Source organism: Euphorbia lathyris, chromosome 1 (genome assembly GCF_963576675.1).
Source record: "Euphorbia lathyris chromosome 1, ddEupLath1.1, whole genome shotgun sequence".
In the NCBI taxonomy this organism is placed as follows: domain Eukaryota; kingdom Viridiplantae; phylum Streptophyta; class Magnoliopsida; order Malpighiales; family Euphorbiaceae; genus Euphorbia; species Euphorbia lathyris.
In genome coordinates, this window is record NC_088910.1 from 137,496,460 (window position 1) to 137,522,752 (window position 26,293).

Below are 26,293 nucleotides of genomic sequence, written 5' to 3' on the forward strand. Positions count from 1 at the left end.
GGCCAATGCTCGACTCGGCTCGATTACATCCCTAAATTTGACAACTCTTCATGTTCACTTTTCTGATAGTGATATCATGTGGAGCTGTCAATTTCTGGCACGACAACATGTTTTATGGAAACAATCCGAATGACATGACCTATTATCATTTTTGTTGCATTTTATATCATATATAATTATCTAGAATATTTAGATCACATAACACAAATGATACAATAATTTATTTTTGACACTTCTAATATCATGTATGTTGTAAAATGTCTTGAATTCCTTCATTTCAATGTGAGAATCATAGGTTGTAGAGAAATGTCATCTTCAAGCAGCCATCCAAGAAAAGGAAGGCGGTCTAGATTCTCCAGGTGAGAAATTTTATTATGAACAAAATGAGGTAAAATACACCTATAGCTCCTGAATTATAGTGCTATTAAGAGCGTAGTTCTACAACCTCATTTCTTGATATTAAAGTCCCCGAACTTTGCATTATTGTAAGGATAAATGAAAATCCGTTAGAAATTTAACTGAACGCTATCTTGAAAAACTTTGACCACTTCGTTGATTTTTATTTATCTATGTCACCATAAATATAGTTAAATATCTAAGAGAACTCAGGTGTACAAACTGAATTACATGAGGGTAAAATAGGTATTTAGTCAAAATTGGCCTAATACACAAATAACCCCTGAACTTGTCTAAATGTTGCAACTGCCCCCTCCAACTTTCAATTGTAACAACTTACCCCTCAAACTTGTCCAATTGTAACAACTTACCCCTTAAACTTGTCCAATTGTAAAACACAATTGAAGAAACATGTGAAATACAAAATTTTCTTCGTCGTATTGTACTTTAACGTTACAATAATGTAAAGATGTTTATGGTATTATGGATCAATTTGGCCAAATTGATACTTTAACTTGCACAATTTAGTCTAAAATTTGAGTTAGGGTTTTAAATTGCCCTTTATTTTGGCATTTGAGATCAAACTAGTCCAAAATGATGCGAGTGAGCATGAGAAAATGACATGTCATTTTGGTCTGATTTCATCTTAGATGCCAAGTTAAAGGGTCAAATTGATACTCAATTTTGAACTAAATTGATCTTACTAGCCAATTTCAGGAGCCAAATTGATACTTAATTAGATTGTAGAGACCACGTTATTAACAACACGAGCCATGGATGTATTTTACTCTTTCAAAATGCAATTCATGCAAGACCTTTTATTTGTGGCTAAATAGTTTATTAGTCCTTACATTTTTACTTAACGCACTCTTTAGTACATTGTTTAGTATTTAACTTTTGTTCTATTCAACGGTTTAGTTCCTCAAAGTATTTGAATTTTTAAACAGTCTAGTCCCTAAACTGTTGAGTAGAGCAAAAGTTAATGACTAAACAATGCGTTATTAAAATACACGGACCATCCCTAAACTGTTTAGTCTTCGTATTTTAATAATACACTGTTTAGTTCTTAATTTTTTTTCGATTCAACAGTTTAGTCCATTGAATATTTGAATTATTAAACAGTTTAATCCAAACTGTTGAGTAGAACAAAAGTTAAAAGACTAAACAGTGTTTTTTAAAATATGCGGACTGAACAGTGTGTTAGCTAAAAATACAGAAACTAATAAATTATTTACCCTTTATTTTTCACACTAACTTTTACAAATACAGTCACACAAGATGGATTAAACTGGAGCATGGGACAGCGACAACTGTTTTGTCTAGGACGAGCATTACTAAAGAGAAGCAAGATATTAGTACTGGATGAAGCTACTGCTTCAATAGACAATGCTACAGATTCCGTGATTCAGAAAACCATAAGAACAGAGTTTGCAGACTGCACCGTAATAACCGTGGCTCACAGAATCCCAACTGTGGTGAATTGCACTATGGTTCTTGCCATTAGTGATGGTAAGTTGTTGCTATCATTCTGACTCAATACTCCATAATTTATTCTTTTTATCTCCTGTTAGTGTTTTGTGAATTGATCAATAGTTTAAAAGTTAAACGTGGTTCAGCCAATTCATAACTACGTCTAGGGGAGTTAACGAGTTGAAAATGGGTAAGGTCGAGCGCGAAAATTTCGGCTTGGCTTGAGCTCGAGAGAACCAAACACATGCTTGGGCTCGAGAATGGCTCGGTTTGAGTACGGAAATGGGATTTCCAATAGCTAATGATATTTCGAATAGTCGGAGACAGGAGATTCATATGAGAAAACATAAGTAAACGAGACTGTCTAGTAGCAGAGCCAAAGAAGAGGGTGTGGGTAGGGGTGTTTACGAGTTGAAAATGGGTAAGGTCGAGCTCGGGTCGAGCACGAAAATTTGAGTTTGGCTTGAGCTCGAGAGAACCAAACACATGCTTGGGCTCGAGAATGAATCGATTCTAGTACGGAAACGGGATCTCTAATAGCTGGAGATATGAGATTCATATGAAAAAACATAAGTAAACAAGAAATGTCCTAGCTTTAAGTGCGGTTTGAACTATTGATTTACGTAATTGGAAGTAACCAATTAGGTTTATGGTGAAACCTAGATCCAATTTGAGTACCTCTACAGGATAGGCCTCTATAGAATTTGTAGACTGCACTATAATAACTGTGGCCACAGAATCCTAACTGTGGTGGATTGCATTATGGTTCTTGCCATTTGTGATGGTAAGTTGTAGCTATGATTCTGACTCAATGCTTGACGATTTATTCTTTTTATGTCATGTTAGTGTTTTGTGAATTGATCAACAATTTGAAAGTTAAACGTGGTTCGGCCAATTCATAACTACGTCTAATAACAGAGCCAGAGAAGAGGGTGTGGGTGTTAACGAGTTGAAAATGGGTAAGATCGAGCTCAGGCCGAGCACGAAAATTTGGGCTTGGCTTGAGCCCGAGAGAACCAATAACAGGCTTGGCTCAAGAATGGCTTGGTTCGAGTATGGAAATGGGATTTCCAATAGCTGGAGATAGGAGATTCATATGAGAAAACATAAGTAAATGAGACTATGTCTAGTCGCAGAGCCATAGAAGAGGGTCTGGGTAGGAGTGTTAATGAGTTGAAAATGGGTAAGGTCGAGCTCGGGACGAGCACGAAAATTTGAGCTCGAGAGAACCAAACACAGGCTTGGGCTCGAGAATGCCTAGGTTCGAGTATGGAAATCATTTCCAATAGCTGGAGGGAGGAGATTCATATGAGAAAACATAAGTAAACGTGACTACGTCTAGTAGCAGAGCTAGAGAAGAGGGTGTGGGTAGGGGTGTTAGCAAGTTGAAAATGGGTAAGGTCGAGCTCGGGCTGAGCACGAAAAATTGAGCTTGGCTCGAGCTCGAGAAACACGTGTTTGGGCTCGAGAATGGCTCGGTTCGAGTTCCGAAATGGGATCTCCAATAGCTGGAGACAGGAGATTCATATGAGAGAAGATAAGTAAACGAGAAATACCTTAACTTTGTGTGTGGTTTGAACTATTTATTTACGTAATTGGAAACCAAACCAATTACGGGCAAACCTAGATCCAATTTGAGTACCTCTATACCTCAATAGAATTTGTAGACTGCATCGTAATAACTGTGTCCACAGAATCCTAACTGTGGTGAATTGCACTATGGGTCTTGCCATTTGTGATGGTAAGTTGTAGCTATGATTTTGACTTAATACTTGACGATTTATTCTTTTTATGTTATGTTAGTGTCATGTAAATTGATCAAACAATTTAAAAGTTAAATGTGGTTCGGCCAATTCATAACTACGTCTATTAGAAGTAGGGATGTAAACAGGGCGGGGAATCTCCGAAATAAATTTCTGTGGGGCGGGGATGGAGAAAAATCTATCTCCGATGGTCGGGGACGAGGCAGAATTAGGGATAGGTATCCCCGCCCCACGGGGATCCTCGTCCTCGATGTGCCTCCACAAGGATGGGGAGAAATTTATACCCATTTTAGTTATGGGGACGGACGTAGAATCCTCGTTAGACCGCGGAATGGGGATGGGGGATGTAATCCCCGCCCCACACCGTTTACATCTCTAATTAGAAGGTGTGGGTAGGGGTGTTAATGAGTTGAACTGAGGTCGAGCCTGGGTAGGGTCGGGTTGGCTAGAAAATGGGTAAGGTCGAGGTCTGACCGAGCATTGAAATTCGGGCTTGGCTCTCTAGACATAGGTTTGGGCTCAAGAATGGCTCGGTTTGTGAACGGATGTTTTTATATTTTGTTATTTTATTTCAGCCTTCTAAGGAAGCAAAAACCAACTTTAAACTTAAAAAAAAAACAAATTTAGCATATAGTCTACAACAAATTTATTTGGCCTAATACATTTGTTGACCCTAGTACTTGGCCTAAAAGTTCAACTGCCCTATGAAGTTTCAAATGACTCTCTAATCTCTTATTTCTCAATAAAATTTGTTGGATGGTGACAATAGGAGAAATGTCTGGCACGTGTCAAAGTGCTTGCTGCATGTCAAAAAGAAAACGAAATAGATAAATAGTTAGGAACTTTTGAAAGTTCACGGGGCAGTTAGAGTTTTGGGGTTATTGCATGCAATTGGACAAGAACATGAGTTATTGAATGTAATTGAACAAGAACATGAGGTTATTGAATGCTTGAACAAGAATAAAGAGTCATTTGTAACTTTTGAAAGTTCAAGAGCAGTTGAAGATTTGGGCCAAGTATAGGAGCAACAAATATATTAAGCCATATTTTGAATTAAAAACTAATTAAATATATAGTAATTAAAAAATAATCGCTCCTGTTTCTGAGTTTTCGACGAGCTTAAGTAAGCTTAGACTCGACTTGTTAATATCTGGAGTCAGAGTCCTCTCGAGTCGAGCTTTGACCCAGTCGATCTCGAATTTTTGAGAGCTACCCCGCTCATTAACACTCCTAAGTGTGGGATGCAATTGCAACACCTATAAACTCTCTTCTTCGTCTGAAACCACCCCTTCCAAAGTGTATTTTAGTGATCGGAGGTACAATGGACCCTTGTTCCTCCACCACTGTCTATGATAGAGATTGGTAATAACAATAAGTATTTAAGTAATGGATTCTGAATATTAGCAATAAAACAGTAAGGATGAGAGAAGAAGAACTATGTTATTTAGTTTAATGGAGAAGGAACATTGATAAAGAAGACTCAACAAGGAATCAATCTCACAGGACTGAACCCCTCCCCAGGACACTACTATATTGCAGTTGGTCCCCCAAAAGTTATATTACAAATCTCGATACCCTTACAATAGCACTCTCCTATTTAATACCTGCACTACAAGATACACATTCATATGCATTCTATACCAATCCTATCCTTCCACCTGTCCACCTTTCTTTCTTCTTTGATAAATTTTCCACGTCCTAGGCCCCATTGTAGTATTGTTAACATTTCCCTCCGCTTGATTAGCAGTCTTGTCCTCAAGACTGAACGTCAAAAATTGGGATCCGATATTGAGTTCGTCCTCCCAAGTGCCTTCTTCGACACTGTGTTGCCCCCACTGAATTAGTACATGTAAGACCTCCTCACTGTCCCTTCTGAGTTTTCTCCTCACCAGCACTCGTTCTGGTGAAATTGAGTCGGCCAAGAAAACTTCGAAGCCATCTGGTAGAGCAGGTTCGACGACACAAGGTTTATTAGCTGGTTTGAGCATGGAGACATGGAACACGAGATGGACTTTGGCGTGGGCAGGCAGGATGAGTTCGTAGGCCAATTGTCTGATTCGTCGCTTGATTTGAAATGGTTCGTAAAAACGAGGCGTCAGCTTCTGATTGACACGGCGGACGATGGATTGCTGCTTGTGTGTTCTGAGTTTTAAAAAGACCTAGTTGCCCTCGACAAAGTATACATCGCGCCTGTGTTTGTCCGCATTGCGTTTCATGGCCTCTTAATGCTTCCTTCCGACCGTAAAGCTCTCGAGCGACCCATTCGGCCTTGATTTCTCCTGGAATGAACTGAAACGGGCTCGGCAGTGGGCACCCATAGACTGCCTCAAATGGTATCATGCCTGTGGATATACGAAAGGTGGTCTTAAACCAATACTCCGCCCAAGGGAGCCATACAGACCAAGTGCGAGGTTGTTCTACTACGAAGCACCGTAAATAGGTCTCTAGGCAACGATTAGTAACTTCGGTCTATCCATCAGTCTCGGGATGGTATGCAGAAGACATTTTCAAGGCGGTACCCTGCAGTTTGAATAACTCAGATCAATAATTGCTCATGAAAATGGGGTCACGGTCGCTGATTACGGCTTCAGGAATTCCGTGAAGTCTCACTATTTCCTTGACAAAGATAGCAGCCAGGTACTGGGCAGAGTAAGGTTGTTTGAGAAGTATGAAATGACTATACTTACTCAATCTATCCATTATGACCAAAATGGCATCGAAGCCCTTCGATTTAGGAAGCCCGGTGATGACGTCCATTGACAGCTCCTGCCATACTACATTAGGTATCTCGAGAGGTTGTAACAAACCCGCCGGTGCAATGTCGAAGCTCTGAAACGTTGACAGATATCGCAGCCTTCTACATATGCCTGTGTTGAGCGATTTCCGCAAGTGCACGGTATACGCTTGTAGTAATAAAAGATATCGATCCCACATGGAACGTTTTTTTTTTAACAAAAACTTATTTTGAATTGGTTAAATTTACTTTCAAGGCTTATAATATGGAAAATCGTTAAATCGGATTTGGTTTTGAAATTGCTAGAATAAGAATTATATTAGAGTATAACAAATGTTAGAAATCACTTCTGATTTAGGGATAAATTTACAAAACAGAAACGTTTAGTTCTTTAGAAAAGTAAACAAATGTATTCGTTTGCATTAAGCAAAGAAAACAACTTTAAACTTTGCATAAATTATAACAATGAAATAAACGTCGATTCCTCTAATTTTAAAGCTTTGAACTGCAGTCAATCCTCCTACGGTCGGGTTATATCGCTACCTTAACCAAATTGATATTCTACTGATGATATCAATTTGCCTAAGTGTTCAACAAAGTTTCCTTGTAAAGATTTTGAATTTAACTACGTTTTAATGAAAACACAATAACTCACTTCGGATCATTTACCAAAGTGCTACATAAAAATCTATCGAATAGAATGGACTTTATTAGATGAAATATGAATTTGATACAAGTTTACAGAGAACAAGAAGCATGGAAACTTTCGACGACTTGCAAGTGAACGGGTTGTCAATCCTTTCCTTGGGTTTCGTTAGAGTTTGTCAGACTCCGGGGCGGATCCTCTACTGAATCTTCTCGTTGTAACTTCGTAATAGAGATACGGTCGGCTACTACCAAAATGTAAACTAATATGAATAAATCTAAACGCTACTGTGTTTGTAATTATTTGATAAACAATGTGTGTACATCATATTGCTTTTTACATAATCTAACTCTAAACTCTGAATCGCTTGACTCAGAATTCCTGCATTAATTCTATACTAATCTTCTCTTTTTTCTATATCTCCAACTCTCCATCAACTCTTTATTTATAGATGTTGAAGAGTCGTGATTGAAGTGTCGTGTCCGTTGTGAAGAGTCGTATCCTCTGTGAAGAGATGTTTCTATCCACCCGAACGAACGCGTTTCGTCGAAAACGAATGTGTGCGAATGGCTCTCCAGGAATTTCTGAACTTGCCGAGAATGCAAATTCTCGACCGAGAATGGGGGAGCAAATATTTGGTCTTCGAAATCGTCAAGGGAAGAAGATGGTGACACGTGTCGTGACCGAGAATGGAGGATTCTCGGTCGCGACACGGAGTATTTTCCGTTTCTTTGACTTTGTCCTCGTCATCGTTTTGGTGTGTTTGATTTTCGTCGTCTTTGACTCCTTTTGTAGGGTTTTTCTTCTGTTTTTAACTTCTTTTCGTTCCTATTTGGATTTTACCAAATATTTAGGTGCCTTACATGAAAGAAACATATTCGAAAGTAAAAGTATTCTAAACATGTATAAATAGTATGAATTCGAAGCAAAATTGATGTAAATATTAATGATAATTTAGGTATATTTTGGGCTTAACAAATCTCCACACTTAATCTTTTGCTAGTCCCGAGCAAAATTTCACTGAATTTATTCTTTAACTAATCTCTTTATATAAAAATAAAACATATATCTCTGTATTACTTTTTAAATTAGTTAAGCCGAAAAGATTAACTTCGCATGGCAAATTTATACGCAAAATATCAAACTAACTAGTACAAAGGCGATATATCATTCGTCTTGTATCTTTATTTTAAAACTAAAGTATTCGGGACGAAATAAGCACACATGTTTTTGAGTCTTTCGTCTCAAGGCATTTCAAAGCACAAAATTTCCTTTCCCAAACCTAAACTAATATATGAAATATATTAAATGAATAAGTACTTGGGTTAATCTTATTTGCTTAGTTACGCCCGAGATAAGGGTGGTCTTGATCGTAACCTTATACGTATTTTATTGCTTAGTGTTCGCTTAAGAGGTACCGACCATGCAATGGGTGGACGCAATCGTTACTTTAAACTTAAACACGCTTAATAAATTTTTTTTTTGTTTAAACGTTCCTTCCATACCTCGATTGTGATAAGGGTGGTCGCAACTGTGGCCAAAAGTAAACGGTACTTAATTTTCTTCCCTTTCATACCTCGATTGTGATAAGGTTGGTCTCAATCGTGGCCAAAAGTTAAGAATTTCAACTAATTGATTAATTAATATGAATTATAAAATTTAAATTGTAACTTTGGGAAAAAGAAAGATAGCACATTCATCCTATATTGATTTAAAATTCAACATGTATTATGGCTAAAGTTTCCTTAAAAACTTCAATTGGTGTTAATGTAAGATGAAATCAAACCGAGCTAAAATTGTTAGTTCAATTTAATGCCTATAAACCTAATTGAAAAATTAAAATAAGATTTATTGTATCATGAATTGCATGATATAAAATAGAGATTGAAAATAAAGAATTTATTACTTAAATATATTCACTCGAGACAATTTTACTTAAAATCGTGTCGAAGTTTTGTGATTAATTTGAAAAATATTGCCCGTATAGAAATATTATTTCTATCGATAATGATAACCTAAAGATAATCATAAGTTAAATATATTTTAAACATATATATAAAAAAATAATGTTAAATAAATTATGTTGCAATATATGTTGCATTTGTATAAAACAAGTGTTGCATTTATAAATTATTCTTATTCATTGCATAAAAATTATTCGTTGCATTTATTCGTACTAAAAATAAAATGATATATGTATATCTCCTCCCACACTTAAATTGGACCATGTCCTCATTGGTGCAAAAATAAGGATATAACATGAAAAATTAGCACGAAATGAAGCGTACGAAAGAATAGAGAAATTTAGCAAATGAAAAGCATCCAACATAAAATTAAAATTGTACGAAACATAATAAATAGAAATATTGTACCAAACTGAAATTGAAAAACAACATAATAAGATAAGTGAATAAAAGAAAAGATAAAACCTAAGCATTAGGCGGGGAATCCGGAGGGGTTGGTGAAGTTTCCACATTTTGGCGACGGAAGAATGAAAGCATCCTATGCCGGGTGGACTTGTGCTCGCTCCTCAAGGTATTGAGGTTGTCATTCATCACCATATTATTCTCCACCAAATCATCAATTCTTAAATTCATTTGGCGATTATGTGAATTGATTTGGTCCAAAATCCGCCTTAAATCCACCGGATCATCATCTTGAGGTGCTTGGGGTTGTGGTTGTGCTTGCGGTATATCTTCCTCCTCCTCCGCCGTGCCTCCTTCGTCGGTACCTACAAATTGGGAACTTGAAGCTCCTCCACCCATAGAGCCACGAAGATTGGCAATACGGGAAGCATATGAAATAAAAACGGGAGGAACCGAAGTAAGCAATAAGTGAGCCCGCTCAAGTGCCGAAATGTCCAAAATCGGAACATATCCATGGTAGGTGGACATGTCATAATCGGCTAATTCACCTCGTGCTCCCAAAACAAGTGCAGTGATAAAATTACCGAGAGGGACTTGAATGGTATGAGCCCTCGAAGCACGAAATAAATTGTCAAATAGCATACCGATGCTATCAACCCTCAAACCCTTAAACAAACAATCCAAAACGAACAAATCCCGAACTTGAATTTTTGAGCTCTCAACACGACCAAATAATGAAAAACTCAAAAATTTGTGAAAGAAGAACACACAATTGTCCTTAATTAACTTGCTTCAAGTATTTTTGGAGTTAAAATATTTTTGATCCGAAAGAGTTTGCCAAATAGAGTCGTTATCAAAATCCTTAGGCTTGTCATAGAAATCACTAGTAGGGAAACCAAACATATTCCCCATAGCCTCATAATCGATAGTATAGGTCACACCATTATTTCTAAAGGAGATTGATGTCTTCTTCTTATTCATGGTCAAAGTGACCAAAAATTCTATGACATATTCCGTGATACGGGGAAAACGCATAGAAACAAAAGCTTGCCAACCCAAAGTTTCAATGAAAGCATAAATTTGAGTAGAGAAATTCAATGCTCTTACCTAATCGAAGTCAAGGAAGTGCATATCCACAAACTCCCTGTTGGAATTGGAAAAGTGAATGAATCGAGCGGCTTCCTCCTCCGTTTCAATGTCAAAATAGGCTCCGCAACGTATACGAAGGCGATTAGCTTCCGTAACTTGTGGTTTGTGATCAACACGCTTTGTTCTAGGCATGTTAATGGTGTTTAGGGTTTGCAAAGAAAAATAAGAAGAGATGAAAAGAGAGAAATCCAAAGGTTGAAGATGAGTTGGGAGTTGTAATGTCTAATGGAATAAATTGAAAAGTGATTTGAAAGGGTAATGAATAAATTGGGAAGAGTAAAAGTAATGTATGGGGAAGAGTTTAGAGTAGGGGATTGGGTAAAAAGTGAGGTGATGTGAGATTTGTGTAAGGAGTAGGGTTATATAGGGTGAAATAGGGAGATGTATAGGTAGAGTAGAAATAGGAATAGGCTCAAAAATAGTGTCAAAATCCGGATTAATTCGTCCTACAGGTCGCGTGTCGCGACCGAGAATGCAGATCCGCGGTCGCGGCACGCGAATTTCAGAGAGCAGTTCGCTCTGAAATCGGCCAGTTTCTGCTGGACTTACCGAGAATACATAATTCTCGGCCGAGAATCGGTACATTGTGGCTGTTCTATGTGTATTTTGACTTGGTTTGTGCAATTTTTGATTAATTGTATCCTGAATTGAATTAAAACTGTACATGCACTTAAAAACTTAAATGAAAAACATTAAATACAAGGAAAACCAAAGGTTTATCTTTATTAATTGTAAAAATAAAGAGAAATAAATGTCTTAATAATATTTAATGAAACATTAATGTATATTTATGCATATAAGTTAAATGAATCATGTTAAGTGAAATAAATACAAGTTCATGTATTAATTAATTAATTTAAACCTTAAGTTAAAATGGATTAAATGTATAATGTGAGGAAAGTATGAACATAATTGTTATTTAATAAAAGCCATATTAGTGGATTATAACCATTTTTATTTCCATTTGAGCAAGAATGATTAGAACTTGTCAACTTGAAGTGATTTAGTATAGATTGATCCATGAGTACAGAGGAAATGGAGCAAATATATATTAACTATAGTCAAATCAAGAAATGAACGAAAATAAATAGAAATTTTTATTGAATCAACATATATGTACAAAAATTGAAACAAAACATTAAAACAAAGAATGAAATGAAATAACACAAAATACATAAATATTTACAAAATATTAAAAAAAACTTATAAACTTGAACTATTCTATATACTCATCCCTATCAATCGGGATTTCTCTAGCCCTATAGCGTTTAATTTTCAATTGCACGAAAGCTTGACGTTCCGGTGCAGATAGAAAATGCGGGCCTGCTCGAAAAACACGTTTCACAAGACCTTCATATTCTAAAAACTCATAGTCTAGTGTCGGAAAAGATTCATCCGCACTCCAAGGAACAGCAATAGTACCCTTGGTACCGAGAATTATTCCGCAAATTATATTCCCGAATCCAATCTTTTTATCCTTGGATCGAGAAGCGGCAACAAGACCCTCCATCAGAATTTTTGAAGAATCAACTGTATTCCCTTGGAATATATCTCCAAGGACATATAAGTCGGTGTCGCGGACCACACTGCTAAATGTGCGACCGAACAGACTGTGACACAGAAATTTGTGTAGATACAGCATTGAATTGGAGTGAAAGGATTGATTGTAGGCGAGTCGAGGATTGAAACGCCAAAATCCAGTGAGCATTCTCCATATATCTGTGGATGTCATATCTTTGCCAGGATGACGTTTGATTGTATCCCTCGGGAGAAAACCAAACCAGGCATGCAACTCGGGATATCCGAAAGTAAATATTTCGCCATCTCGACGAAAACTGAGACGCACCCTTCGTTTGTTAACAAAACGAACGGTACAGAAAAATTCGAGAATGCAGTCACCAATTATAGGAAACCGCATGTTGGCAAATTTTGTCCATCCCAATCGTTCCAAATAGCGACTCATGTCATCGCTTATGCCGAGTTGTTTATTCAAAAACTCGTCCATATATAACATTCCAACGAAGAACTTATAACGAAGCCTCCAGTAGCGCCTACCTTCATCATGATTGAAGATAGGAAATGGCGCACCATATTATTTGGATAAGTCGGGACGTTTATTGCTTGAAGCAACAATTTTCTTAAGGGATTTGTGTTTGGTAGTCATGGTTTTGTAAAGAGGAAGAATGGTTCTGTAACTTTTCTTGTAAATGGGTGTTTTGAGAAAAATCAGAATTTTGTTCTGATAAAGATGGAGTAAATTACATATAAGATACATGGATTATACCTCAGTTCACACTTTGGTACCTGAATTACATTTTGTTACAAAAATATACCTTAAGTATGGATGATCGGACAATTTAGTACATTTTACAGGTCAATAACTGGTCAACACGAATTTGACCAATTTTAATTAAAAATTGGGACCCACAATACAATCAACTAACATAAAATTACAATAATGTCCTTAAATATTTTTCAATTTCTAATTCTTTATCACTCTCTCCTTCCTTGTTTTTGTTATTTTCTCTCACTAATCAACAATATCAGTTTTTATTACTTTCTCTCACTTATTAACAATGGCATCCAACATCTTCAGTTCAATATTTTCTCTCACTGATCAACAATATCAGTTTTTATTACTTTCCCTAACCAGCTCTTCTTCATCGTCTTCGTCATCTTCCCCTAATTTCAGTAATTCATATGCTTTGGTTGCCTCCATTGCTAATCATTGTTCAATCCCTCCAATCATCGATTCATTCCCCAATATTTTTTACCTTTACTTCAAATGAAATTCTTCTTAGAATCGGTGGTTCAGCTTCTCTCTCCATTGCCGCTCCGTCTCGTGGTTCAGCACCGTATCGGTAGCAGCTACAAATGGACAATCAGAATCTAAATGCTCCGAATCGATATATGATTTCCTAGCTTCAGGCGGCATTGATTTTTAAAAACAGTAGTTGTACCAGCTTTAATGGAGGAAGAACTCTTGATCTACATTATACATTGAAGCAACAAAATAATTGGAGAATACCCATTTGTAAAGATTTGATTTTTAGAACACCCATTTGTCCAAAAAAACAAAAAGATAAAAGAGGTGATGTGTGTACCTGCGGGAGATGAAAGGAGCAGGAAGAAGAACAAATATGATCTGCAGGGAACAAACATGGAGCTGTGAAATTGTCAAAGAAAGAGAGAGAAAGAAAAAGAGATAGACACTAAATGGTGGTTCTTTTATCTTTAATTAAAAATTAATCAAATAGTCAAACTTTTCAAAATGGTGGAATAAATGGTCAAAATTCGAATTCACTGGCTACTGGCTGTTAAAATTAATAAATTGTCCGGTCATTCATACTTAAGGTATATTTTTGTGACAAAATGTAATTCAGGTACCAAAGTATGAACTGTGGTATAATCCAGGTACCTTTGATGTAATTTACCCGATAAAGATGAAAAGAAAATAATGTAACAGAACTTTGACCCTCTAAGATTTATTTATAGGATTTTAGGACGAAAAGAGGTGTTGTTTTGATGCGAAAAGGCATAAAATCATACCTCAAAATGTTGAAGAAACTCAATTTTTCGATTTTGAAAGGCTATGTCTGCAGGATAAAGAAGAAACAGGTCTGATGGTGCAGAAATCACCCGTGTCGCGATCGAGAATCCCAATTCTCGGTCGCGACACGCTGATTTCCTTGCGGAAATCAGGCGTCGAAACCTATATTTCTGATTCTCGGCCGAGATCTAAATTCTCGGTAAGTTCAGAAATTTCGTACCTGTTTGGACAATTCTGAAAATGTGAATTCTCAACTGAGAATTCCAAATTCTCGGCAGAGAATCACCCAGTTCCTTCTAATTCGAACTAATGACCTAAAATTAAACTAAAATCATGACTTAAACACATATTTATGCATCTAAATCTTAATATAAAGTCTACTAATAATTAAAAAAAATCATAAAAATGGCATGTGTAAAAATTTAAACTAAATTAAAACTAACAAAACAAAATAAAATAAAATAAAAATAAAAATAAAGTACATTAAATTTAAATGAATTAATCTTCAGAAAAATGCGTTATGAACGCAATTTCGTTGTTTGAAACATTTTCGTAATAGATTTTGCTTCTATTACCGTTAACTTTGAAACGAACTCCGTCAGGTCCTTCAAGTTCTAAAGAGCCATAATCAAATACTTTAATGACTAGATATGGTCTTGTCCATCTGGACTTAAGTTTACCTGGAAATAAACGGAGTCGTGAATTAAATAACAACACCTTGTCCCCAATGTTAAAGCTTTTGACTTTAATTTTGGCGTCGTGCCATTTTTTCACTTTTTCTTTATATATTTTCGCATTTTCGTAAGATAGATGACGTAACTCGTCTAACTCATTTAAGTTGAGCAAACGTTTCTTACCTGCTTGTTGCAAATTAAAGTTAAGTTCCCTAATAGCCCAATAGGCTTTGTGTTCTAATTCGACTGGCAAATGACATGCCTTCCCATAAACTAATCGGTATGGAGTCATTCCTATTGATGTTTTAAATGCAGTACGGTATGCCCATAACACATTGTTGAGTTTACAAGACCAGTCTTTTCTTGAAGATGAAACTGTTTTCTCTAGAATCCATTTGAGTTCTCTATTTGATATCTCTGCCTGACCATTCGATTGAGGATGGTATGACGTTGACACGCGGTGATGTACTTCATATTTTTTCATAAGTATATCAAAACTTCGGTTTATAAAATGGGTACCGCCATCACTTACAATGACTCTAGGACAACCAAATCTACAAAATATATCTTCAAGAAAACCAACAACAACTTTAGAATCGTTCGTCGGGGTCGCAATTGCTTCAACCCACTTCGAAACATAATCTACGGCGACTAATATGTAAGTTTTACCAAAAGAAGGGGGAAAATGTTCCATGAAATCTATTCCCCATATGTCGAAGACTTCAACTTCTAACATGTTTGTGAGGGGCATCTCATCTTTCCTGCCTAAATTCCCTGTTCTTTGGCACTTGTCACAACGAATAATAAATGAACGGACGTCTTTAAACAATGTAGGCCAAAAGAATCCACATTCTAATATCCTGGCTACTGTCTTACTAACGTCGTTATGTCCCCCGTAAGAGCTAGAATGGCATTCCGACATTATAGACTCGTATTCATTTTCACTAACGCATCTCCTAATTATCCCGTCACCACAAGTTCTGAACAAGAAAGGATCTTTCCAAAAATACTGTTTAATGTCAAAAAAGAATTTCTTCTTTTGGTGGAAATTTAATCCTTCCGGAACAATGTTGGCTGCGAGATAATTTGCAATATCCCCGGCAATGGCGCCAAAAACTTGTTGAGCGATTTCCGCAAGTGCACGGTATACGCTTGTAGTAATAAAAGATATCGATCCCACATGGAACGTTTTTTTTTTAACAAAAACTTATTTTGAATTGGTTAAATTTACTTTCAAGGCTTATAATATGGAAAATCGTTAAATCGGATTTGGTTTTGAAATTGCTAGAATAAGAATTAGATTAGAGTATAACAAATGTTAGAAATCACTTCTGATTTAGGGATAAATTTACAAAACAGAAACGTTTAGTTCTTTAGAAAAGTAAACAAATGTATTCGTTTGCATTAAGCAAAGAAAACAACTTTAAACTTTGCATAAATTATAACAATGAAATAAACGTCGATTCCTCTAATTTTAAAGCTTTGAACTGCAGTCAATCCTCCTACGGTCGGGTTATATCGCTACCTTAACCAAATTGATATTCTACTGATGATATCAATTTGCCTAAGTGTTCAACAAAGTTTCCTTGTAAAGATTTTGAATTTAACTACGTTTTAATGAAAACACAATAACTCACTTCGGATCATTTACCAAAGTGCTACATAAAAATCTATCGAATAGAATGGACTTTATTAGATGAAATATGAATTTGATACAAGTTTACAGAGAACAAGAAGCATGGAAACTTTCGACGACTTGCAAGTGAACGGGTTGTCAATCCTTTCCTTGGGTTTCGTTAGAGTTTGTCAGACTCCGGGGCGGATCCTCTACTGAATCTTCTCGCTGTAACTTCGTAATAGAGATACGGTCGGCTACTACCAAAATGTAAACTAATATGAACAAATCTAAACGCTACTGTGTTTGTAATTATTTGATAAACAATGTGTGTACATCATATTGCTTTTTACAGAATCTAACTCTAAACTCTGAATCGCTTGACTCAGAATTCCTGCATTAATTCTATACTAATCTTCTCTTTTTTCTATATCTCCAACTCTCCATCAACTCTTTATTTATAGATGTTGAAGAGTCGTGATTGAAGTGTCGTGTCCGTTGTGAAGAGTCGTATCCTCTGTGAAGAGATGTTTCTATCCACCCGAACGAACGCGTTTCGTCGAAAACGAATGTGTGCGAATGGCTCTCCAGGAATTTCTGAACTTGCAGAGAATGCAAATTCTCGGCCGAGAATGGGGGAGCAAATATTTGGTCTTCGAAATCGTCAAGGGAAGAAGCTGGTGACGCGTGTCGTGACCGAGAATGGAGGATTCTCGGTCGCGACACGGAGTATTTTCCGTTTCTTTGACTTTGTCCTCGTCCTCGTTTTGGCGTGTTTGATCTTCGTCGTCTTGACTCCTTTTGTAGGGTTTTTCTTCTGTTTTTAACTTCTTTTCGTTCCTATTTGGATTTTACCAAATATTTAGGTACCTTACAAGAAAGAAACATATTCGAAAGTAAAAGTATTTTAAACAGGTATAAATAGTATGAATTCGAAGCAAAACTGATGTAAATATTAATGATAATTTAGGTATATTTTGGGCTTAACAGCCTGCACGGCCTTACTCATTCCCACCCAATAGATGTTAGCTGCCAAATGGCGATAGGTTCGGTAGAATCCTGAATGCCCTCCTATAGGTGAAGAGCGAAATTCATGCAAGAGTGACGGAATCAAGGAAGATTGGGCGGATATAACCAACCTATTCTTATACAACAACACCCCTCCCCTGAGATGAAATTCGGATCGAGCCTTGGGATCGAGCTGCAACTCATTTGCGGATTAGTCCCTGCTTCGGTGAGCAACTAGGCTCCGTCTTCTCACTGGGGAAACGAAGCTATTAGTGAACTACACTCTCCGCCATCTCCCCTTCTTAACAAGGCGTCTATCGCCATGTTGAGCTTACCTGGCTTGTAGAAAATTTCGAACTGATATCTCGAGAGCTTGGCCATCCAGTTTAGTTAAGGGTTGCGCGATTTTGCCGTAGTTGGCAATAAACTTGCGATAATAACCGGTGAGACCGAGAAATCCCCGTACCCCTTTAACTGATTTTGGAACCCACCATGACAGTACTGCTGCTATCTTGGCAAGGTCCATGGCAACTCCATCCCTCGAGATGACATGGCCGAGGTATTGCACAAATTTACCCCCGAACTGACTTCTCTTCCAATTTGCAACGAATTGGTGATCCCTCAAGATGCCCAATGATGTCTCTATGTGGCTAAGATGAGATTCCAATGTGCGGCTAAAAATCAGGATGTCGTCGAAGAACACAAGAATGAACTTGCACAAATGTCGGCGAAAAATCTCGTTCATGGTGGCTTGAAAAGTAGCCGGAGCGTTTGTCAATCAAAAAGGCATTACTAAGAACTCGTAATGACCATTGTGCGTTCGGAAGGATGTTTTCTCGATATCTGCTGCCTCCATCAGAATTTGATGCAAACCTGACTTCAAATCCATCTTGGAAAAATATCTTGCCCCGTGGAGTTCATCAAGCAACACTTCCACAACCGGAATGGGATATCGGTCCGTACTGTTACTCGATTCAAGGCTCGATAGTCAACACAAAGCCGCCACGACTCGTCCTTTTTTTTACAAGTAAGACTGAGCTAGAATAAGCGTTGACACTGTTACGGATAACATCTCAGTTACCTGTTTTTGGATTTCATCCTTTTGGTGGTGCGGGTAACGGTATGGACGGACGCTCACAGGACCGCTGCCCTCCGTCAGTGTAATAGCATGACTTGCATTCCTGGGTGGCGGTAGCCCTCTGGGTTCTTGAAAGACCTCTTCATAGGTTTCCAAACATTGATTCAGTTGTTTCTATTGCCACTCATCAAGCTGCTGGCCTGACTTCTGATTAGTTTGGCATCCCACTTGCACTTTCCCTTTTGCCTCATCCAACAGACAGTGTAGAGACTACAGATTCGCTCTTCCTCTTCTTGCATCCCCAACCAGCTCAATTAATTGTCTATGCTGCCAGAATTTCATGCTCCTTTGGCCCCAATTGTGGCGAACTTCGGCCAAGGTGCGAAGCCATTCGATCCCTAAGATAATATCAAGCCCTCCTAAGTCGAATAGTAATGCTTTAATCCGACATTGGAAATGACCCATGGTAAGATTGATCTCCGGGCACTGTTATGCAATTTTAATAGTGTAACCGTCCCATTCTGATGTTAATCTCTTTCTCGGCTTCTGTTCGCAATCCCAGCGATCGGACTAAGGTTTTTGAGACGAAGTTATGGGTCGCTCCGCTGTCAATAAGGATCGAAACTGGAATTCCATAAATTTCTCCCATAATTCTGAATGTTCTGAACTCCTCTTCCTTTTGCTCTATCATCCCATTCCATTCTAGAATATGACATTCTCTCTCGACCCTTGTGATTTCTTCATCTTCTTCAAGAGACGGTATTACTTCGGCGATTATGATTTCGCCTTCCTGGCTTACTTCTTCATCCTCGGCCAGCAAAAGTATGCGCAAGCCACCCTCGGTGCGTCGATGTTGAGACGAGTAAGGTTGCCCACAGTGGAAGCACAATCCTTTTTTCTTTTGGTCGTCCCATTCCTTCTGGGTTATATGTCTAGTCCCACGATTTCGAATGTGATTCGTAGTGTTGGAAGAACTTGCACTTGAAGAGGTTGGAGATTTAGGAAATTCAATTCTAGGGCTTGAGGAGCTTCTCTGGGAAAATTCAAGTTTTGGGCTGAAGATAGGCCTGTTGATGACCCGGCTTATTTTGAATCTCAGCCCATAGAATTGTTTGCCCTATTAATTCCACTTCCTGAATAAGTGGTCACGTGCGCCGCTTGCTTCCCTTCTTTGGAGTGCCATCCCAGCATCTTGTAATTTCCTGCGCCGCTACGATACCAGAGCTCAGCCATCTCTGCCGTCTTCGCAAGTCTCATTGCTTCCAGGCGAGACATGGGGTTATGCATCCTTACCTTTTCATGGAGATCATCTCGTAACCCATTAACAAAATAACCGACGTATTGAAGTTCAGGTTGTCGTGGAACTAAGGATGCGACCAATTCGAAGACTTCAATATATTCTGCAACAGTACCATTTTGACGCATCACTGCTAGTTCCTCATATGGGTTTTGTATATCCTAGTGGCTGAAACGCTGGAGCAGTTCCTCTTTGAACACTTCCCACGTAAGTTGAGGATTGCACTCTTGGAGAATCGTAAACCAGTTAATGGCGGGGCCTTCCATACAAATCTCTGCATTGGCGACTCTCAATTCCGGTGGTGTGTGATTAATTCTGAAATAAATTTTTGCACGAGTTACCCATCCACGAGGATCTATTCCTTCAAAAAGTGGCAGCTTGACTTTCCGGCCGGCCAAAAAGGAATCGTTAGTTCGTACGACCAGGGGGTTGTTAGGAGTATCACCATCCAGTAAAAGATGGCGTCTTGTTCACGGAGTTGTATTCTGGCCGATAACTCTGCCTTCGCCTGAATCCCTATCGGCTGTTTCTTCTGGCCTTGCTCCTTTGTGGAAGGAATATTCTGCCTCCGGTACGGTGCTCTTGTCAAGCTTTCTCAGAATGGAAGACATCTGGACTCTCATCTCTTCCATGGATATCTGCATCGTAGACATGTTCTGAGACAGTGTAGTGACCTGTCTTCCCATTCCGGTGAGTTGTCTTTCAACCCCAACTATCTTAGCGTCCACTGTGTCGAAGTTGCTCTGAACCCTTGAGTCCGTTTCTTCGGTAGCGTTTGTCATCCGACACGTCGGACCAAATTGATAGAGATTGGTAATAACAATAAGTATTTAAGTAATGGTTTCTGAATATTACCAATGAAACAGTACGAATGAGAGAAGAAGAACTATGTTATTTAGTTTAATGGAGAAGGAACATTGATAAAGAAGACTCAACAAGGAATCAATCTCACAGGGTTGAGCCCCTCCCCAGGACACTGCTATATTGCAGTTGATCCTGCAAAAGTTATCTTACAAATCCCGATACCCTTACAATAACACTCCTCTCCTATTTAATACCTACACTACAAGACACACAAATTCATATGCATTCTATACCAATCGTATCCTTCCACCTGTCCACCTTTTGTTCTTCTTTGATAAACTTTCCACGTCCTAGGCCCCATTGTAGTATTGTTAACAGTCTACGTCCACATGAGTCACAAACCCAAAAAAATTACTTAAGAATTCTATGCCCGGTGTTTCACAATCTCTATTGTTACTCTTAAGCTATGTTGTAGGGACATTCCTTTGTAGTAGCGTTTATGTGTTTCGTGTCTGTGTCCTTTTTCATTTATAGGCTATTTTATGAAGATTATAGGCTTAATACATCCTGCACCTCCTGAACTTGTCTCAAAACGCCAGCTGACTCCCTAAACTTTTAAAATATTTTATTGACCCTTATACTTGCTTAAAGTGACTAATTGACTCTCTAAAAGGTACTTATTATCTCCTTGAACTTTCTTAAAGTGATCTATTAACACCATGAACTTGCTTAAAGCGTACACATTTCAACCTTTTCAAGATCTCTCCGTATTCCGCTACGTGGATTTTAGAGGCTAACTGTACACTTTAAACAAGTATAAGAAGTCAATAGAACATTTTTAAAGTGCAAGGATCAGTTTGCGTTTTGGCATAAGTTTAGGGGGCGCAAGATTAGGGTTGTAGAGCCGAGATTTGACCTGCCTGGCTTGGCTCTTCAGAAAATTGACGAGCTCGAGCTCAACATTCTGTTCGTGAGCTGCTGACGAGCTTGTAAACGAGCTTTGCTCGCGAGCAACTCGTGAATTCATTTCATGAACTTCGCTCCCAAACAACTCATTACTTATTTTCAATAATTATATTGATTTGAAACTTTTTTAACACAAAATTTCATAGTTTTGAAATGTACAAAATTAAGGTTTACATAAAACTACATTGTTTTTAGGCTTAATACACACCCAACCCCCTAAACTTGTAACTTTTTTTCACTTGGCCCCCTCAACTTAGGGGACAACCTCTCAACCCCCTCAACTTTCCAAAAACATCACATACAGCCCCTTACACCCCTATGTTCGGTCAAAATATGATCCGTATAGAAAACGCGCTTGACTGTTGACCACACCAATGCCACGTGTCACTTTTTTTTTATTAAATTTTTCCAAGTGATTATTGTATGCGAGGTGTTGTCGCTATTTGTCGTCGCAGCCTTATCGAGGTGCTGAGATTGGCGGTAGTGGTCGTCGAGGTGAAATCACTTGGAAAAATTTAATAAAAAAGTGACACGTGGCATTGGTGTGGTCAACAATCAAGCGCGTTTTCTACACGGGTCAATATTTTGACCGAACATAGGGGTGTAAAGGGTTGTATGTGATGTTTTTGGAGAGTTGAGGGGGTTGAGAGGTTGTCCCTTAAGTTGAGGGGGCCAGGTGAAAAAAGGTAACAAGTTTAGGGGGTTGGGTGCATATTAAGCCTTTTAGGCTTAATACACACCCAACCCCCTAAACTTGTAACTTGTTTTTACATTCCCTTTTATAGAAATATTAATATTAAAAAAATAATCGAAAAACCTTGTTCATAATCGTGTTCATGACCATTATAATTGAGCTTGTTCATTACCATTATAATCGAGCTTGTTCAAGAACCTATAATCAAGCATGCTCGTGAGCTTTGCCGTGCTCAAGCTCGGTTCATTTATAAATCGAGCTGAACACGATCGAGCTTTTATTGAGCCGAGCGACTCAGTTCATTTACAGCCCTACACAAGATGTATTACGCTAAGATTATATTTAATAACTAAGGTTTCCCGTGTCAGTTTTTGTATACGTGCAACATAGCTCTTAAGGAATGTTTCTAATAACAGTATCTGGTTGCATTATCAGGTAAACTAGCAGAGTATGATGAGCCATTGAAGCTGATGAGCACAGAAGGGTCTATTTTTGGGCAGCTTGTCAAAGAATACTGGTCTCATACTAATAGCAGCAGCACCAGCAGCAGTTTTTCTTCTGAAAATTGGCAAGGGTAAATAATTTATTAGTTTCATTTTTTTTTACGTAACACACTGTTTAGTTTTCTATTTTGAAAAACACATCATAAGGCCTCTATTTTCTTTTTTTTGTCAATATTAACCTTTTAATCTTTTTGTCTATTTCTTTTAGATTTTTAACTGTTTTCAGGACAGCCACAGTACAATATAAAATGACCATCTTACTTTATTATTTTCTGTCTGTCTGTTTATGCTAAATACAACTGTTAGAGATCTAAAAAATAGACAGAAGATCAAAGGATCAACTTAGACAAAAGCTAGGACCTTATAATGTGTTTTTCAAAATAGGGGGAGTAAATACTATGTTAGGTAAAAAGCGAGGACTAATAAATTATTTAACCAATTGGCAATGTTGAAATTCTTACAATTAATATAGTTTAGGGACTTGGAATTCATAATTACAGAGCAATACTTTTTGGCGCAAGTTTTTTTTTTTTTTGGTTGTGATTTCTGATATTTGGTGGCAGAGTTCTCATTTCTTGAACTTCTTGATTCTCAATTTTGTTGTATGTGTTAATGGTTAGGGTCCATAAGCTGAAACCTTTGATCTTTTTGTATATTCTCATGTTTTTTTTGGGTGTTGTTATACCTAGCCTCAAATTCCCACCCCTAACTCCGTGAAATGACGAAAATGCCCTTTCACGAGTTAAGGGTGGGAAAAAGCTATTTTTTTTGCTCTCTCGACACTCGGGCGTGTGGTTATCACGCCTCACCGTGTGGTCGGGCATGATAGCTCCACGCCTCACCGTGTGGTCGGGCATGATAGCTACACGCCCGACCACAAGGTGAGGTGTGGGGCTATCACGCCCGACCACACGGTGAGGCGTGATAGCCACATGCCCGACCTCACGGTGGGGCGTGATAGGCACACGCCCGCGTGTCGGGAGGAAAAAAAAAGCTAGTCCGCTATTGAATTAAACCCGTAAATGCCTGTTACGTAAAAAAAATTAGTCCGCTGTTGAATTAAACCCGTAAAAAAATTAGTCCGCTATTGAATTCAACCCGTAAATACTTGAATTAACAAAGTAAAAATTTAACTAAAATTAACAAAATAAAGATTTAGTTAAACTAAATTAAACAAATTAAAATTTACAACAACTAAAATTTACAACATAAAAATTTAGTTAAACTAAATTAAACAAACTAAAAATTACAAAAATTTAATTAAATTTAACTAAATTAAAAAAAGTAAATAAATAATTGTCCATAAACTCATCGTCATCCTTACCCTCGCCATCACGATGAGCTGCAGACTGACGAGCTGCAGACTCTCGCAGTACTCGGGCTACCACCTCCAAATAGTCCTCATCAGAATCGCTATCACGATCTCGGTCATCATAATTCGTCGCAGCCTCTACTCCACATATATCAGGCTGATCCACAATCGGACCCCTCCGCACCTGTTCCGCCGCAGCCCCTCTCCGCCTACGACCCGATATATCAATATCACGCATTCTCGTATGTCGTGGTGTAACCTCCTCCTCGTCCATACGAGTAGATGACGGGACAGATTTCCCCCCGATAGTAGGTCGTCCCGTCTATAAAATTACACAAAATTAATCTAAAAATTTACATATAAATTATAATCAAATTAATATCAAAATTTCACATATAAATTAAACCCCAAATTAATCTAAACATTTAACAATTTAATTAAAATGTAAATATAATTTTAAAAAAAAATTCAAAAACCCCTCAGGCGTATGAACATCACGCCCGAACCATAGGTTGGGCGTATGAACATCACGCCCGCACCATTAGGGATGGCAACGGGTAGGGTACCCGCGGGTAGTGTCAATCCCAAACCCTTACCCGTTTATTTTTTAATTACCCGTACCCTTTCCATTACCCTAACGGGTATATGTTTTGCATCTCATACCCGTCCCATTTAATTCACGGATACCCGCGGGTACCCTTACCCGTTAAGAATCAATAAATAAAATAAAAAATATTCAAATTTAACAAACTATAAATTTAATAAATCGTCCATCTAAAAATTGAACAAATTGAACCTTAATCAATAAAAATAAAATAGCTTAGTGGTATCACTTAATGATTGAAAAACAAAATGTTGGTGCTCAAATCTCACATCTTACATCTAAAACACAATAATATTTTTTAATATTTTAAAAAATTATGACGGGTAACGGGTACCCTAGGGGGTCTTCCCATACCCGTCCCATTACCCTAACGGGTAATGATTTTGATCCCATACCTATCCCATACCCTTTTATACAGGGTACGGGTAGTCCCATTAGGGTCGGGTAGTGCCGGGTACCCGCGGGTAGAGTACCCGTTGCCATCCCTACGCACCATAGGTCGGGCGTATGAATATCACGCCCGACCTATGGTGCGGGCATGAGGCTATCACGCCCGAACCACAGGTCAGGCGTGATGTTCATACGCCCGACTGCGATTCCGGCGTTTTTGAAAAATCGCCCACAGATTCCACTTTTAAGCTTAAAGCAAAAAACAAAAACGGTAAATCTTACCATTTTCGCTTTCCCTTTACGGTTGTTGTTACGCTCCATGTTTTGGTTCACAAATTAGTCCGGATTTGATCAAAGAGTGTGTAGGGTGTTTGAGAGGTTTTGTGTTTTTTCAAATTTTGGGTAAAGGGTAGTTCGGTCTTTTCACGGGGCTAGGGGTGGGAATTCATGGCTGGGTATAGTAATTCAATTTTTTTACAGTAAATGATTTATTAGTCCCTACATTTTTACTTAACATAAAACTGATTGGTTTTTATATTTTAATAATATACTGTTTAGTCTTTAACTGTTTAGGTCACATTCTTTGTCACTTAATTTCAGTATTAGTAATTTCAGATCAGTAATTTTCAAATTGACCCAATTTATCAATGTTTGGTGTAAAATTACTCTTGGCTACAAACGTTAGGGGTAAAATTGCTCCTGACCCAAAATGATTTTGCACTTTTCAAAATTTGGCCTAAACGGGTGTTGCATCCATTCGATCCATGGTGGGAACGGATGCCGCATCCGTTCGGCCCATGGCGAGAACGGATCCGTTCCCGCCATGGGCCGAACGGATGCGGTATCCGTTCCCACCATGGATCGAACGGATGCGGCACCCGCTTAGACCAAATTTTGGCCGATTCTCTCAATTTTTTTTTTCAGTTTTGAAACAAAATTATGCAAAGGGCAAAATTGTCCAAATAGAGACGGTGATAAGTAATTTGGGGCGATAAATAGCAAAACTCATGATTTATTAGTCCCTATATTTTTACTTAACATAAAACTGATCGGTTTTTATATTTTAATAATATATTGTTTAGTCTTTAACTGTTTAGGTCATATTCTTTATCACTTAATTTTAGTATTAGTAATTATAATTCAGTAATTTATCATTATTTATTATAATTATAGTTATTTATTATTATTATTATTATTATTATTATTATTATTATTATTAGAATCATTGTTTTACCATTGAGGAAATACGAATTTCATTTTTACCATATTATTAT

At 37.8% G+C, this 26,293-nt stretch overlaps 1 protein-coding gene across 3 annotated transcripts in view; it reads left to right on the forward strand.

The window, feature by feature from the left end:
- Nucleotides 1–23,079, forward strand: part of LOC136211095 (ABC transporter C family member 10-like) — a 35,809-nt gene extending 12,730 nt beyond the window's left edge. The window contains exons 11-13 of one of the 3 annotated variants that reach the window (XM_066002622.1): nt 296–359; nt 1,666–1,905; nt 22,646–23,079. In XM_066002622.1, coding sequence (XP_065858694.1) covers nt 296–359; nt 1,666–1,905; nt 22,646–22,788 — 447 coding nt within the window. In that variant the 3' untranslated portion in view covers nt 22,789–23,079. The remainder of the gene's footprint in view (nt 1–295; nt 360–1,665; nt 1,906–22,645) is intronic. The other 2 variants (XM_066002623.1, XM_066002624.1) reach the window with 2 other exon arrangements.
- The last annotated feature ends 3,214 nt before the right edge of the window (nt 23,080–26,293 follow it).